This window comes from Gordionus sp. m RMFG-2023, chromosome 4 (genome assembly GCF_954871325.1).
Source record: "Gordionus sp. m RMFG-2023 chromosome 4, tfGorSpeb1-WG-v2, whole genome shotgun sequence".
NCBI classification, from domain to species: domain Eukaryota; kingdom Metazoa; phylum Nematomorpha; class Gordioida; order Chordodea; family Parachordodidae; genus Gordionus; species Gordionus sp. m RMFG-2023.
Window position 1 is genome coordinate 16,780,731 of NC_088778.1, and position 16,913 is coordinate 16,797,643.

At 27.2% G+C, this 16,913-nt stretch overlaps 1 protein-coding gene across 5 annotated transcripts in view; it reads right to left on the reverse strand.

Moving 5' to 3' along the window:
• Positions 1 to 16,913, reverse strand: part of LOC135928949 (bifunctional glutamate/proline--tRNA ligase-like) — a 94,783-nt gene that overhangs the window by 36,615 nt on the left and 41,255 nt on the right. For 3 of the 5 annotated variants that reach the window (XM_065465407.1, XM_065465405.1, XM_065465409.1), the window contains 4 exons: positions 11,938 to 12,135; positions 10,823 to 11,002; positions 10,276 to 10,542; positions 6,101 to 6,223 (listed from right to left, as the gene is read on the reverse strand). In XM_065465407.1, the coding sequence (XP_065321479.1) occupies positions 6,101 to 6,223; positions 10,276 to 10,542; positions 10,823 to 11,002; positions 11,938 to 12,135 (768 nt within the window). The remainder of the gene's footprint in view (positions 1 to 6,100; positions 6,224 to 10,275; positions 10,543 to 10,822; positions 11,003 to 11,937; positions 12,136 to 16,913) is intronic. The other 2 variants (XM_065465408.1, XM_065465406.1) reach the window with 1 other exon arrangement.

Sequence of the window (16,913 nt, forward strand, 5' to 3'; positions counted from 1 at the left end):
CACGACTCGAGTCGAATCTTTGAGTCGGAGTCGGATGAACTCGACTTTTTAACAACTGTATACATTATTTACAGAGTTGTGCAGTACAGCGAATACTTGTATCTAAGATACAATATCCTTTTGTATCTTGTACTCAGTATCTTATTGACATTTTTAATAAGATACTAGTATCTGTATCTAAGATCCTTTATTTGAAAAGAATCTTGTATCTTTATCATTTTCTTTAAATAAATACAGATTCTTTTTAATATTCATGTTATAAAACATTTACGATATGTAACTTTATTTTCTTCGTGAAATCTTGTATTATTTATTTTATTTTTTCCAGCAATATTTTAAATATATTGATAACCAAAATTAGTTGGAAATTTTACAGGTCATAAAGATAGATAGATTAAAGAACAACACCAAAACTAAATAAGAGAAGGATATATTTTATATGTTATATTTTTTAATTTGTATAATGTTTAACAATCATAGTAGTGAAGATGAAATTATGGAGATAGGTTCTCCTGAATCTAATTAGAATCTTAAAATTCTAGATGGAAAATTCATGTGAAAAAGAACAAGGTACAAGCTGAATGTCAAAATTGAACAAATAAAAAAGTTATTAAAGGTTCAATAAACTCCTTTACAAACTTTGTTAAACATATTAAAGTGTATTATCCATTTTTATTTTGTAATTATTAACATAATTTCATCAATCCACCAGCTGTCCCTGATTGAATCTTAGATAAGTTTTGCTTTGTGTATCAAGAATCTTTCAATATAAAGTAACCTTTAAACATAATCATACATAACAATAATATGAACTATGGTGATATGTCCCACATGCTTTAAGAATGTTTCCTTAACAAAAGGAAATAAAATTATTTGTCATGGTAAACGAGCCAACAGATGCCCTTCGTCAGGTACTTTCTTTAACAACAATGAACCTGTTATGCCTCCTTCTTCTTATCCTGCTCTTATTAATAGTATTAATTTGGAACCAAAACCTACAACTTCAAGCTCCAACAATACCTTCAACACAGAAACAATCCCTTTAACTATATCTTCATGCCCAGATAATAACATTAATTCAACCTTTATTGCTGAGGCACAAGAATGGCTAGAAAAATGAAAGAAAGTCTCCCACCCCACAATAGCTCGTATAACAAAAGGTGCCAGAATGATATTTTCACAATTATTTTAGCTATTTTAACCACTCTAAATAAAAATATTAAAAGCTTAGATAATTGGATTATATTATCATTTATATATTTAAATCTACATCTTCCAACATCAAAATCAAACTTAACACAAAGCATCAAAAAAACATTAAATTCAAATGATAATAGCAAACAACCTCCACATTCTTTCAATAAGCTTTTGACAGATAAAAAAAAGGCCAAGCTTATTGAAAATAAAATAAACCTATGCAATGTAAATTCAGCTATCAACATAGCCGTTCAAGTGATACTATGGCCCCCAATAATGATATAACTCTCATGGCCATGCAATCTAAACATCCTCAAGATTTTTCACAAATCATCCTTCCACTATCTGATAATCCTATTCCACTAACCGAGATGGAAATATTGGAAGCAATAAAGACATTCAAAAAAGATTCTTCAGGAGGCATCGATGGCTTTCGAGCCATTTATCTCCAATATATAATTAAACCAACTATACCCCTATATCAAAACATACTCACACAATTCACCATATTGCTTAATCATATCTTTCATAATAATATACCTAATCTCATTCAGCCCATCATTTTTGGAGCCCGCTTAATATCCTTAAATAAAACCAATGGGGACATCAGGTCTATTGCAATAGGGTCATTCTTCCGGCAAATCATTTCCAAAATAATTTTCTCCCGTATAAAATCTAACCTATCCAATCTACTACAATCAAACCGCTTGGTTTTAATATTCCTGGAGGATGTGAGGCTGCTTCCCACCGTGTCATCCTCCATAATACACATGATCAATGCATTCTCAAAATCGACCTAAATAATGCCTACAACTCACTTAGGAGGGAACATTTTATACAACAAACATCGCTGCATGTTACAACCAACCCACCTTAAAATTTAATGATTCTATTATTCTCTCTAAACAGGGCATCCAACAAGGAGACCCTTTAGGTCCGGCATTATTCTGCCAAAGCATCCAATTAATTATAAAAGAGATATCTTCCAATTGTGATCTTAAATTTAATGTATGGTACCTGGGCGATGGCACACTAGCAGGCCCTTATAACGAAATCATAAAAATTCCATCAATTATAAATCACTTAGCTCCTATTACAGGACTTTCACTAAACCCTCATAAGTGTGAATTTTATTCCTTTTCTGAATCGGAGTGCCCACCCGAAAATTTTATTTTAGTGGATAAAGCCAACTTTACCCATTTAGGTTCACCTATTGGAGGGGAAAAAGCTATATTTCATTTTAGAGATGAATTCCTTGCTAAATTTAATAGAAAGAAAAATATTCTAAAATATTTACCCGCTCACCAGGCTTTCTATTTACTGAAATTTTTTTTATTCATTCTAAAAATTTTACACGGCTTTCGTTCATCTACAATTTTCACATCCCCTGAGGTATTATTGGACCTCGAAGTCCACTTAAAAAATACTGTCGAATCCATATTAAATATCAAATTTTCATCATCCTCCTGGATGCAAGCCGCTCTTACACCAAAGCTAGGCGGTATAGGCATACAATCCCCCATATCCCTAAGCATTTCAGCTTTTCTATCCTCAGTGGCTAAATTTCGACACACACTGGGAGACTTGAATATCGACCCACATCGAACGGCAGCACTAGAGCTCTGGAGCAAAAATGCCCCAAATCGCTCATATCCAGATTCATTAAAGCAAAGAGACTGGAACTTTCCATTGATATAGCATTGCTTGAATACTTACACCAAAGCTGTTCAAAGAAAATCTCCATCGCTCTTTCTCCACCTAAACCCTAACCCAATTATACATGATGACAATAATATGAGCCCTCTGCCAGATCCAATAATTCCAACTTCACCCATATGCCATCTAGGATATGAATGGTTAGAAACTGTACCTAGTTCTAATCTAGGCTTGTTATTAACCAACGAAGAACTTAGAATAGCCACAGGCCTTCGCTTAGGATAGTAACACCTACATCATGCTTACTATGTGAAACCCACATCGATAGTCTTGGACACCACCCCCTTCAATGTCGTTTCTCAAAAAGCAGATTACCCAGACACCATGCTATCAATTCAATCATCAACAGAACCTTGAAATCCTCAAATATTTCCTCCACCCTGGAACCATCCGGCCTCAGCCCCGACAATCAAACCAGACCAGATGGTATGACGCTAGTCCCTTGGAACCAAGGTCTACCTCTCGCCTGGGATTATACTTGCGTGGATCGTTTTGCCAGATCTTTTTCTTCCAACTATATCACGAAAGCAGAAAACACAAAAACAAACAAATATAGCAACCTTAATAATGTGGTAGTCTCAGATACCTGTGGATCATTTGGACCCCAAGCCCTAAAATTATTCAAAATAGGGCAGAGGTTACGCTTAATCACAGATGACCCAAAAGAAGGCTTCTTCTTTCGACAGATAATATCAACTGAAATCTGCCGTTCTAACTGCATATCCATACATGGGTCTATAAGCCCCGTTGATCATACCTAATTAAATTTATAATTATTATTTTATTTAATATAGTTTTTATAATTTTTATAATTTTATTTTACAAATAGTTTACATGTTATTTTAAATATATATAAATTTTAAAAAATAAAAGAAATGAGCATTTTAAAAAAATAAATAAATAAATAATACCTATACTTAAGTCCCTCTTCGATAATTGTTATTAAAAATTTTTATAGAAGATGGTTGATTATCAAATTAAATCATTTTGTATATATATATTTTTTAGGGGTGTATCGATACCACTTTTTGGAGGTCGATCCGATATTCCCGATACTAAATTGATATCGGCTGATTATCTAATTTTGTATTCTGTAAAGATACCAATGGTTTTAATTTTTAATATACTTTTTATTAATATAACATCTATAATTTAACTCCATAACTTATGTCATTTAAATATATTTATAATGATCAGTTATAGTTTATATTCAATTCAATTGCAATTCTAAAAGTATATAAAATATTTTTATTATTAAATCACCTTTATATAATAAGTAATAACATTAATGAATATACATAATAAGTAATAAACAATTATAATATGAAATTTGAAATAAATATTTAAAATAATATTTAACATTAATATATCGAAGATTTCTTTTTAGAAATACCAATATTTCCAATTTATCAGAGGTCAGCTTGTGGCGATAACTGTCAATATCACCAACTTCACTAAAAACAGATTCTGAAGAGAATCTCGCACACTTTTATAAACAGAATGGGCAAAAAAAATTACAATATGGCAGAATATTTATTAATTAATTATTAAACAACAATTTTCTTAAATGCATTTTAAATATTTTGTAAATAAATACTGTAATGTAATTTTACTTATATTATAAATAAATAAAAGTAACTAATAAATTTAAATTATACCTTATTATAATTATTTTATTAAGAGCCTTTTAAAATTATCTAATGTTATATATCAATTGTAGCTTAAATATTTCCTCTAATAAGAACTTGCTAAAAATTGATGTGCCGATATTTTTTATCGGATCGGATCAATTTCACTCATTTTAAAATATCGGTTATCGGCCAATATTATAAAATTTGATCCGATATAAAATGGCTTCTTTAACAAAAATAAAATGTTATAAAATTTTTTAAAAAAGTTATATAAAATCATTAATTTTTATAAATAAAATCGAAATCCATTTTTATATATATTATTTAATAATAATTTTGTATTTAATAATTATAATATAAAGTTGTACATTACTATGATATTTTTTATATATAATTAATGATTTTGCAAGAAATATATAAAAAAAAATTGAAAAGAGATTTAAATGATATTTAGAATTAATAAGTCATATTAGAAAATAAACTAATTTAAAAAATACATAAATATCACAAACAAGTAATGATAAATACTTATTAAAGATAATGAATAAAATAAAATTAGTGTATGTTTTTTAGAGATGCCATAATAAATCATTTGATTTAATTTTTTTTTCTTATTTGCAAATTTTCAACTCCCATTAAATATACTACTCTCCCTTCCCTGTTTAAGCTATTAATAAGCAAAAACTAATATTAAAATCCCTGGTTATTATAATTAATTCATTAATAAATATTTTATTAATTATAGCAAATATTCATTCTTATAGTGTATGCTATGTTCTTCACAAATAAATAATAAAAACTGTATTTTATAAACTATTCTAATTTAATTCGTAATGATAATTTAAAAGTATCTTGTATTTAAGATACTCTAATTTAGTAAAAGATACAAGTATCTTTTATCTTGTATCTTTTTGATATTTTGAAAAAGATACTAGTATCTGTATCTAAGATTCATTTTATAAAGAATCTGTATCTAGATTCTTTTTCTGGAGGACCTGCCCAACTCTGATTATTTATTATATAACAAATATTTTGCCATTGTTGATAATTTTCAACTGTGTTTAGTTTATATTTAAAACTTATGTTTTGCCATTTGATTTATAATGATTGTTAAACTCAATGTGTTAAAAAAAACGATTTATTTTATCTAATTTAATTTCAAACTGATATGCATATAAAACTTCTATTATCTGGATTTAATAAAATTTATTTTATTCGAATTATCGTTTAATTATTTGGAAAATCTTATCGATTATCTATAGTGTATCATAGAATTACTTTTTTATTGATGCAAGTTTGTATAATTACCTTAGTTCTGATTTTAAGACATTTGTATTTTTTAGCTATCGTCATTTCTTATGCAATATATAATTTCTGATTGTAGAGCGAGTTATATTTTTAAAAGATAAAAAAATCTTTCTCTAATCTAACTTCTCAAATCATGTCAAAAAAGGATTAAATTTAAAATTTTCCAAAACGATTGACTGGCATTAATTATGATATGAAAAAAACATCAAAAATAGGTATATGAAAAAAAATATAAAATTTAATTATACTTTATTAGCCTTTTCGGATTTTAACATTCTTAATACTACTCCCTGTTTCAAAATACTTTCATGTAAATTAATTTTTTGGATATTATTATCGTCCTGTGTTTTAAAATCAGTGAATCCTTTTGTCTAAATATCGTTAATTTAAAAATAATTTTAAACTTTCAAAAATACTTATATTATAAATAATAAAAAAAAAAGGTCATTAGAAATCGTCGTCTCTATTAACATTTTCATTCATCTTTGTTATTTCGATTGACTCTTACCAATCGTTTGTAACTTTTCGTATTGCCAAGACCTTAATATTCTAAAACTAATATTGTAATGTTCTAAAGAATGTGAAGTCACAGCCAAAGTCAAAACATTATCTATAATTTGGGGTAGTTAGTATTTTTTATTTTCGATATAACAAATTATTGAACTTTTAAAGGTTAATTAAACTATTTTAGATAAATTTGCAGTATAAAAAAATTTTTTTGTAAAATAATAAATATTTTTATAATTTATCGTAAAAAATCAGGGTTGGCAAGTCGGTCAATTGACCAGTCAAATTCAGTCAATTGACCGGAGGAGTATTTGACCTGTCAAATACGGTCAAATACTCTAAAAAATTTAAAGGAAAAATAAATTAAAAATATGTTTAAAAAAGGGAAAAAAGATGTAAATACATGTGATCACAATGTTTGCTTATTTTTCGGGTCCACAATATCAAGAGGAGAACTCACTAGTAGTGTAATTAATGAAGTATGTGATATAATTCAAGAATTAGCTATTTTACAAGGTAGTGATGACCAAAATATTTTAAGTGATATAATTAATTTCAGAAGCAAAAACAGCATGTTTAATATAGCAAAATATGTGGAAAGTAGTAATTTCCAGAAACAATCAATTCCGACCTCAAGTTAATAGATTAAACTTTGTCTACCCTGCCCATTAAGAGACTAACAATTCCTAGTTCTACTTCTTCTTTAGAAAGAAATAGGTCGATTTGGGTTAATATTCTTATGAAAATAGAAATCGATTTAAGATCTAAGATATCAGGAAAATTGTTTAAAAAATATTAAAGAAAATGATAATATTGAATATGAATCAGAACAAGACTCTGATACAGATAGCTACACGTTAGTTATTGAATGAATTTAAAAAATTAATATTATAAATTCATTTTACTATTATATTCAAAATAAAGTTAATATTAACTTTAAAAAAATATATTTGAATTTGACCACATTTGACCATATTTGACCGGTCAAATGCACAACCCTATTAGTTTTTTAAACAATTTTTATTTCATAAAATAATTAGATAAAGGTGTCCTTCTAGTGCTTCCCTGTGTTCAGGCTCATCTTTTTTTTAAATGCCCTTATTATCTTTTGGTTCTCTTCCAAGAAATGAAAATCTTATTGATATTTTTCATCTGACAGGCGCCGTCCTACAAATAATCTCAATTCAGAAAAGAAAAGAAATCACACTATCGCGATATTTAAACAACTCAGGTTATTAGAACTGATTGGTAAAGGTTAAACTAGCAGTTATCATCTCAGGAAATAAACATTGTATTTGATGAAAAATTTCATAAAACAAAATCTTTGAAACAAATATAAATATATAGCAAGGTAAAATAACCTATCTCCTAACTTCACCGCCAACAAAAAATCTATTGATTATTTGCTGACTAGTGTTGTTAAATGACTCGATTTTTTAAAACGGCTACCCAATATTTTAGTCAATAAATATTATGCAAGCCAGAAGATTTTGCTCATAAATGCAGAAATGTTTGGACATCTATTAATGAAATCTCAAGGCTTGCATAATATTTTTGGCTATATTGGGTTAGCCGTTTTAAATCGAGCAGTTTAATAACACTATTACTGACTTCCCATAAATATTCTGAGATAACACAATTTCAAGGTAAAAAAGGGAGTGACAGTGAGGCACCACAGAAAGTCGAGTACGAGACTTTCATTCATAAAATTTCCCCTCTTACTCCTTCAGTTCTCTAAATGTCGTGATCTGTAGGGTTTTGATTCTAGGTCCTTTAGGAGCTCTTGTTTTTAGTCAACTTAGCAGGATTACACTAGGGCAATCTACTGAGCAAATTTTTTAAGTTTCAAATAACGGTTTAGAATTTGTATATGATTTTTTAAATATAAATTCATAACTCTTAATATAGACTAAAAAATTCAATTTACGAATTATTTTTTTTTAATTTTGACTACTAGCATCTATTAAAATTGAAAATATCGGCCGATAACGGTATTGACCGTTATAAGCATTGGTATTGGTGAATCGCTAAACACTTAAAAATAAAGATTGCTAGAAAAATATAAATAATAAAAACTTATATTTTATTAGTATTTTATCACTTCTAGAAAAGGTAAAGACCGATTTTTTGGTAGCGACGCGTTTAGAATTTCTGAAATTTGTATATATCTTCATTAAAGAAGACAAGTGGGGAAAAATTTGTTTTAGATTTATTCAAGAATTTCTAATTTTTTACAATATATTATATATGGCGCGCCATACAAAAAAATTAAGTAGCAAAGCATTTTTTAAAATCTCATTAGGTGAAAGAATATAAGTTGCTATTTACAATTGCTATAATGTTATTAACAGCGATTATTGGCGTATTTAAAGGGGTGCCAACCGGACATTTAACACCTTCCCTCTTCCGAAATAAAATCATATATATGCAAGCTACTGATCTAGATATTAGATTTATTCTTCGTAGACGGAAAAGAACGATGGAGACGTGTGGATGAAGAACTAACTTTTACTCCTTGGAAATCTCATTTTTATCGAGAAAGGTCAACCACCAAAAATCATACAAATAAGTTACATATCATTATATGGGCCATTTGAAATATTATATCCAGTTATATAATGTTTTCGACTTTTTTTATTTTAATAGATTTGAATAAATTCATTTTCAATATTTCTCAAACTTATAGGACTAACGGAATATATCCATGTTAGCTATTAGGTGAGTTTTGCTAAATTCTTCAGTTTAAGTTCTTTTTTATCGTATATATTTGTAATGCAACTAAAAAATGTATCTGTTTAATATTTTAATTTGAAATTATATAGATCGCGAGGGGTAAAATTTGCTAGGATGTAAGTAATTGTAAGCTTGACCTTGCTCCTAAGCGTTATATGATTCCTCCAATAACACCGCAGGAATTCCGTAGGCAGGTGTTAAAAATGTCATTCTGCACCCACTTCAAAATCACTATAATGATAAAGATTCAAAAATAATCGATTTTTATATTGTTTTGCAGATCCGAATCAAAATTTGTTAAAAATAGGATAATTTTTAATATAAATGGACTGAATTAATATCATGTTATAATCATTCTTATATGAATACATAATTAACATGATTAATTCCGAATTTTTATAATATGACCATTGGATGGAGTTGATTGGGAATTTGTTTAATGAAAGACTCGGTAATCTTGGATGACAATAGCAGATTATCTATCAATAATTCATTATTTTCTAAACTTCATCCATGAATTTATTGAAATCTGAACACGACACATATATCATTTTCAACCGCTTTCCATATCAATATTTCCTTTTAAAATTAATAAAACCGCTTTAAATTAGAGAAAATATAGCAATCTATTTAAAAATCAAAATTTTATAAATCGGGTACAGCCGAATTATATAATTACATGGGCAAGAAGAAATATTAAATGTTAAAAATATGGGCCTGATCGGGTAGGAAAATGAAGAATAATTGTTATTTCGAACCAGGCTGGACAAGAAATTTGAGAAGTATAGGCCACTAATCCTTAAATTCTAATAAAATCGATTTATTACTTCATTTTTTGCATGGCATCACCTAGAATATACTTTTTATCGGTAAAAATATTTAAAAAAAGTAGAATAACTAAAACAAATTCTTACCCCATGAATTTTTTGGCATACATTTGTCTTACTTTAAGGAACATATATATAAAATTAAAAAATTATAAATACGTCGGAACTACTGTGGAATTCAAAGGCTATATTCTTTAAATGCGAAGCAATAGAATTTCGATTGTAATATTCCTCACAACATACATAAGCATTGTGAAAACTTTGATTTGAAAAATGGTGCAAGAAACAACTCTGATTTCAAGTGGAATGACCCCATAGTTTAAGTTTAATCAGAAACATGTCTCAAATATATATACTTGTGGTTTTTCTTTTGTGTACGGATTCACTATTGTTTTAATAACCTTATCTTTTACATTGCAAGTCGAGTTGGTATTTATGGTGGTAGTAGTAGATGAACCATCGGGTATGGAAAACAAACGAAGAGGAATTGAAGGTCTACATATATTACGGTCGAATGATTCATACTGAGAGTCGCAAATGTAAAATCCTTTTCTTAGCAACTGTATTATTTGACCTTTCTTAATATTTCCGAGAGCGATTTCACCGATGTACCTTTTTTCAATCTGATTATTTTTTAAAACCAGTATACACATATTATAAACTAATAAAAATTATTTTATTGGCAAATAATATCATTAGAAATGTATATTTAAATATATTTATCTTTTGTAAAAGACAAAATAACAATGTTAATTATTTTCCATGATGATACAAATAAATTTAAATGCCTTTTATATTTAAAAATCGCTCTCGTGTAAAACAGCTCGAAGCGGTGTTTAAATAATATAAAAGTAATTAAACGGCGACAAATAAAAAGCCAAATATTATTTTAAAAAATGTAACCCAGGTATCTTTGGTGTTAATGTAATCCTTAAAATCCTCTTCTTTAGCGAGAACAGGTTTCGTGATAAGATAATCGAATGAAATGGAATCGATAGGTATTAAATTATCACCGAGAGTCAAATTTTTTTGATCCACACTTTTAGTTGCAAGCCAATTTATTTTTATCGTGTTTTTATAGTCCTAGAATAATAAAATAAGTATTAAAGACCTGTAGAGATAAAATTTTAAGACCCCGACTGAGTTCAAATTTTGTTCCCGCCATTTTCTAGTCTTGTTCGGATTTAAAAAATAATCTTGGCCTGGTCTAACTTCTTAATTCCATTCTAAATATCTTTAAATAATGTTGGCTGTATTTTGTGTTATATTCAAATTTGCATAAAATAATTAACCATTTTTTATTTTTTGTTTATAAGTTTTCTTTTATTATTATACATTATGCAATAAACACAAAATAGTGCTTTATATATTAATTCGGTTTTTATTCCAATATAGTATAATATTCTACATATTATGTTATTTTTAAATAATAGTACATAATGCTTGTAATATTTTTAAATATTCTAATATTTACTAGCAAATAACCCGTCAAGAATGAGGGGAATCAGAATTTTCTCCTTTATTTGATGATGATTGAATAATAAGTTTCACCTTTATTTTATGATGGGTGAATCAGAAATTTTCCTATCTTTATGAGGTGTGGTTTAGAAATTTATTTTTACTTTGATGAAGGGAAATTTTTCATTATTTTTAAAAAATAATTAATGAAGTATATATCTAGTACCTTTAATTTATGTGCACAATAAAAAAAATTTTCAACGAAATTTTTATTCATTTGTATTTGTAATTTATAAAACCTAAAAAATATTCTTGCTAGCTGAGAGTTTTGCATAATTCATTCTCAATTTTATAAGAGATAGGATGCTAAAATTTGACTTGAACATTTAGTTACATATCCTAAGTTTGTATACAAAATTTCACCCAAATCTAAAATTTTAAAGGCAAAAAGTCAAATTTCTAAAACATCACCAAACGAAGGAGAAATACCTGGTTGGCCCGTACTGGTATGAAAATATCAATGTACAAAAGCCTACTAGAATAAATTGACTAATTAAAACCTTATCGTTGGGCAAATAAGTTCCCGTTATCATAAATATCAAAGATTTATTGTGATCGGCGTAGTTGATTTTGTTTACACGTACGTTACCTAAATTCATGAATGTTACGATATCCCCTTCCTTCATCAAAACTCCGTCCGCCTGTTCTATCAACATGTTAGGGCTAAACAAGGTTTTTTTAGAGCCGAATGAGACATCCTTTATAGAATTTATTTATTGTGTTTAGTTTATAATAATATTTGAAATGTAGTTTTCTAACTCAGTCCTATAGAAGTTAATATTAAATAAAACATAAATCGATCAGGTTTCGTGAACCTCTTTTAAATAGAATGAAACTTCGCATGATGATTATATATGTTGTGAGGACCTAAGCAATATATTTTTTAAGCTCGAACTCAATTAATTCCGGAGATATGGCCAGCTCCCTAAAAACTTATAAAAATTACTCAAAAAATATAAATAATAGAAACCTATATTTGAGATCATCAGAGAGCCCTTGAATCCCTTTCTTTTCATTTATTTCTTAAAAAAACTAAGATGTTTTTTCATTTTCAGAAAAAGTAGAGGTTGATTTTTTAATATGTGCTTGGGAATAAAAAAATTTCTTAAATTGGTATATATGTTTAATAAATCAATATAAAAGCCATTGTAAATGGTGATGTGCTAAAAATATCAAAATTGTTTTTTAAAAATAAAAAATATATATAATTAATAAAATTAATAAAATTGCATTTACTTAATTTTGAAACAAAATATCATTATTTAATCATCCATTTTCATTTTGTTGTGGTTTTTAAAACGTCTATGGATGTAGGTGTATAAGTATTGGTTCAGTTGTTGTTAGGCGATTTACAATTCCTATATTGTTATTGAGAGATGTATATAATTTATCTTCATTAGGTGGAAAAATGAAGGATGAAGAGGTCCATGTGAATGCAGCCGGTCATTTCATTTTTATCTATAACAACCGCCGAACACCAAAAGTTAGCTCAAACAAGTTACATAACGACTAATATAATTCATGCTAAATTTCTTATTATGATAAGTAATATTTTCTAATAGTGAGCATTTGAAAAAACTTTTGTTTGAATAGTTTTCAGACCCACGCATGTATATTGTGCTTGGCAGTTATTGCGCGTGCTTTACTAAATCTTTTACACAATTTATTTCTTATTTAAAAATTATTTGTAAATTGTAGCACACGAATGAAGAAGAAATTAAATTTCTTAAAAGATTTAGTAAAGCACTTGCATTGCTGTAGTTTTTCCACTAGGTCTGAGAACCAGTAAAAATTTTTTTATAAATTCTCATGAAGGCATGGTGGAAAATATTACTTATCAAGATACGAGATTTAGAATGAATGATATTAATGTTTATACGATAACTTTTGATGGTTGGAGGTTGTTATAGATAAAAATGAAATAGCTGAATAAGTGCAAGTTTTATTTTCTGAATCCACATGGACCCTCTCCATCCTTTATTTTTACACCTAATGAAGATAAATTATTTACCTGTCAATAACATAAGAATTGTAAATCGCCTAACAGCAACTTAGCGTCTTATGCACTTACAAACGTTTTTTATCGATAATAAATTAGAAAAAATTAAATAACTAAAATAACAATGGTTATCTCAGCCTAAATTTTTCAATATAAATTTATTGATTTCGTAAACATATGGTGAATTCCATATCAAATCGACAAAAAAAAGTCAATTTTTCTTAAATTTTGCATACTGGTAGTATATATTATAACTAAGAAAAAAATAAAATTTTACCTCCAAACACTGCTTACCCGCTAAGATATAGGCGTTTAAAGCACGGAAAAATGATATATTTTTGACAAAATGCACCTCATTTATTTTTAAATATCTCGAGAAATAATTATGATAGAGAAATAATTTAAATTTTATTATGTAACGTAATAATAGTTCTTTAATATGACATACAAATAAATATGATAGATATCTGATTAATATCGAAAACCAGATATCTAAAACCGGAAATAGCCATAAAAAAAGGTATTATTTTATAAAAAAAATTTTTCCCTATAGATATCACACTCTTTTATATTTGTACAAAATCCTAGACAGGGCAGGGGTGAACATGGCTCTATGAGTTATGACTTTTATATGGCTAAAATTGATCAAATTTAGCATAAATATCATATTTAAAAATGTATAGTTATGAAATAATGTTTATCTTAAGTTAAATTTTGTCTCAAAATTACTTGACAAAATAATTCTAAACATATTTATAACTTTATTTGTCTCAAATTGCATAATTACATATAATACAATCAAAAATTTATAATTTTATTAAAAATATATCACATATTAAATCATCCAAAGAATTTGAATAAATTTTGACTTTATGGAACTTTTGTGTTCCAGATATTCTTTTAGCTCTCAATAACTGCTTTCAAGATGATTTTCCATGTTAATATATTCATTATTACTCAAAAATATTTAATTTACCCCATGGATATTATTTCTTGCATAGATAAATAAATCCATGTGTCGCAGGGACTTTTACCATGTGCGGTTTCAAAAAATGCCACTCAGCCTTTATCCCAAAATCATTTCCATGATTGCAGAGATTAATGAAGTTTTTTATTATTTTTTATATTGGGTTACTGCCCCATCAGAAAAATAATAAGTTTTAGCCACTCTATCAAATATTTCTTTCAAGAATAAGATGAATTTTGTTTGAAATAAATAAAATGTACATGTGTTGTGCTTTAAACAATCTGATATAAACACAAAATTTACATGTTTTATTATGTTGTTCTCATGGTAATAAAACATAAAAGGGTAGATAGTGGCCTGATTATTGGTCCAATGAAATCGTGCATGCTCTTGCACTACAAATGCATAGTTTTCTGAAAAGTCCGCAATAACTAAGAATTCGCCAACATTTAAATTGGATTTTAAAAAATTTCGAAATAATTATTATTGTGAAGATATAAATGAGTGAGGAATCAAATTGTTTAATTTTCCAATTAAATAATCTATGAATTCGTCGGCGGATTTTGTCAGTGTTTCGAGGGTAGTTCGATCAACTGCTATCCATTGTTTGAATGTTATATAATTTATTGAATTCGCGTCAAATAATATATTAAGTTTTTCTTTATTTTTAAAGATCCGGGGCAAAATTTATTGTTGAATTTTAATTTTGGCAGATTATTTTATGCTAAATAAAATATTTAAACAATTTTCAAGTAATTTAGAGACAAAATTTAACTAGTGGTAAATAAACCACATTATCTTAACCACCTTTCAACTTTTTTGTTAAAGATAAAAAAAAAGTAAGGGCCTATCATTTAGACATAATTTTTAAATAAACATTATTTCATAACTATTCATTTCTTTATTTTTAAAGATCCGGGGAAAAATTTATTGTTGAATTTTAATTTTGGCAGATTATTTTATGCTAAATAAAATATTTAAACAATTTTCAAGTAATTTAGAGACAAAATTTAACTAGTGGTAAATAAACCACATTATCTTAACCACCTTTCAACTTTTTTGTTAAAGATAAAAAAAAGTAAGGGCCTATCATTTAGACATAATTTTTAAATAAACATTATTTCATAAGTATTCATTAAATTTAAATTTCAGATATAATAATTAACAATCCAGAATCGGGTACAAAAGATAATAATGATATTACTCAATAATATGAAATTACAATATCCAAATTTATCTAAAAATAAAAAAATATCAATTGCTGACCATTCTGCCTCCTAGTTGGAGCGCAAATAAAATAAAAACGACATTCAACGCTACATAATCATATGGCATATAATTCCAAAATCGTTTTAGAAGAAAAGGGGATTCTTTCAACTCAAATCGAAAGCCTGCAAAAACATCTCAATCAAAAAACAATTGATATTGTTAAAAAAAATTTTGCAGTGATTAAGTTAGTAGGGTATTACCAGGAAAAAGAGATTGCATAATCTATCATTGAAAAGGGGAACGAGTGAACGCTCAAAAAAGGTTAGTTCTTAATAATTTGAAAGAATTATATAATCATTTAAAGGCGAGTAATTGTTTAACTAAACTCAACACTAAACTATATTCTAATTCGCAGACATTTATTGTGGAGAATATAGTATATCCACGTGAGGATCCTTTGATTGAGGATCAATTAATCGATGAGATTAGAGGATATGTAACATGTGCATATGAAAACTATTGGTGGTTAGGATTTGTACAAGAAGTGAATGTAATTAGAGATGAAGTAAAAATTAATTTTCTTCACCCTAAAGGACTAGCAAATTCTTTTGTTTATCTAGCTGCACAAGATATCCTTTTCATACCAAAAAATAATATTTTAACAATAGTTAGCCTATCAACGGCTACTGGGCTAACATATAATTTATCGCAACAAGAAATTATCATGGCGTCAAAAAAACTAAATTTAATGAAAAACCGAAAATAGGTAATATCTTTCATGAATTTTAATTTATCTATTATATCTACAAAATTTATAAAATTTTCGAAATTTAAAATTTTTTATAAGAAATAAATGATTATAACCGCAACTAAATAATCTCATTTCATGATATTAATGAGAGAAAATCTTGCTATTTATTTTTAAAATTGAAAAAAGTTTAAAAAAATAATAATCTCAACAAAACGCGTTATTTTATAAAGGAGCGCCATCTATTTTTGAAAAAAATATTTATTTTTTAAATTTCAATAACTAAAAAACCCATGGTTGTCCCAAGTTTAAATTTTTTTATGAATAGATATAAGGTTAGAGAATAAGAAAATATTAAATTCAAAAAAATTTGAAAAGTGAAACACCTGGAGTTTTTATGTTTAAAATTTATAACGTAAATAAAAACCGCAACAATATTATTTCAAAAAAATCTTTAATATTTAATAAAAGGCCTTTAATAGATTTACAAAATGACATATAACTTATATTTTTAAAATCATTATTTTCTAACTTATCTCCATTTTAAAAAATC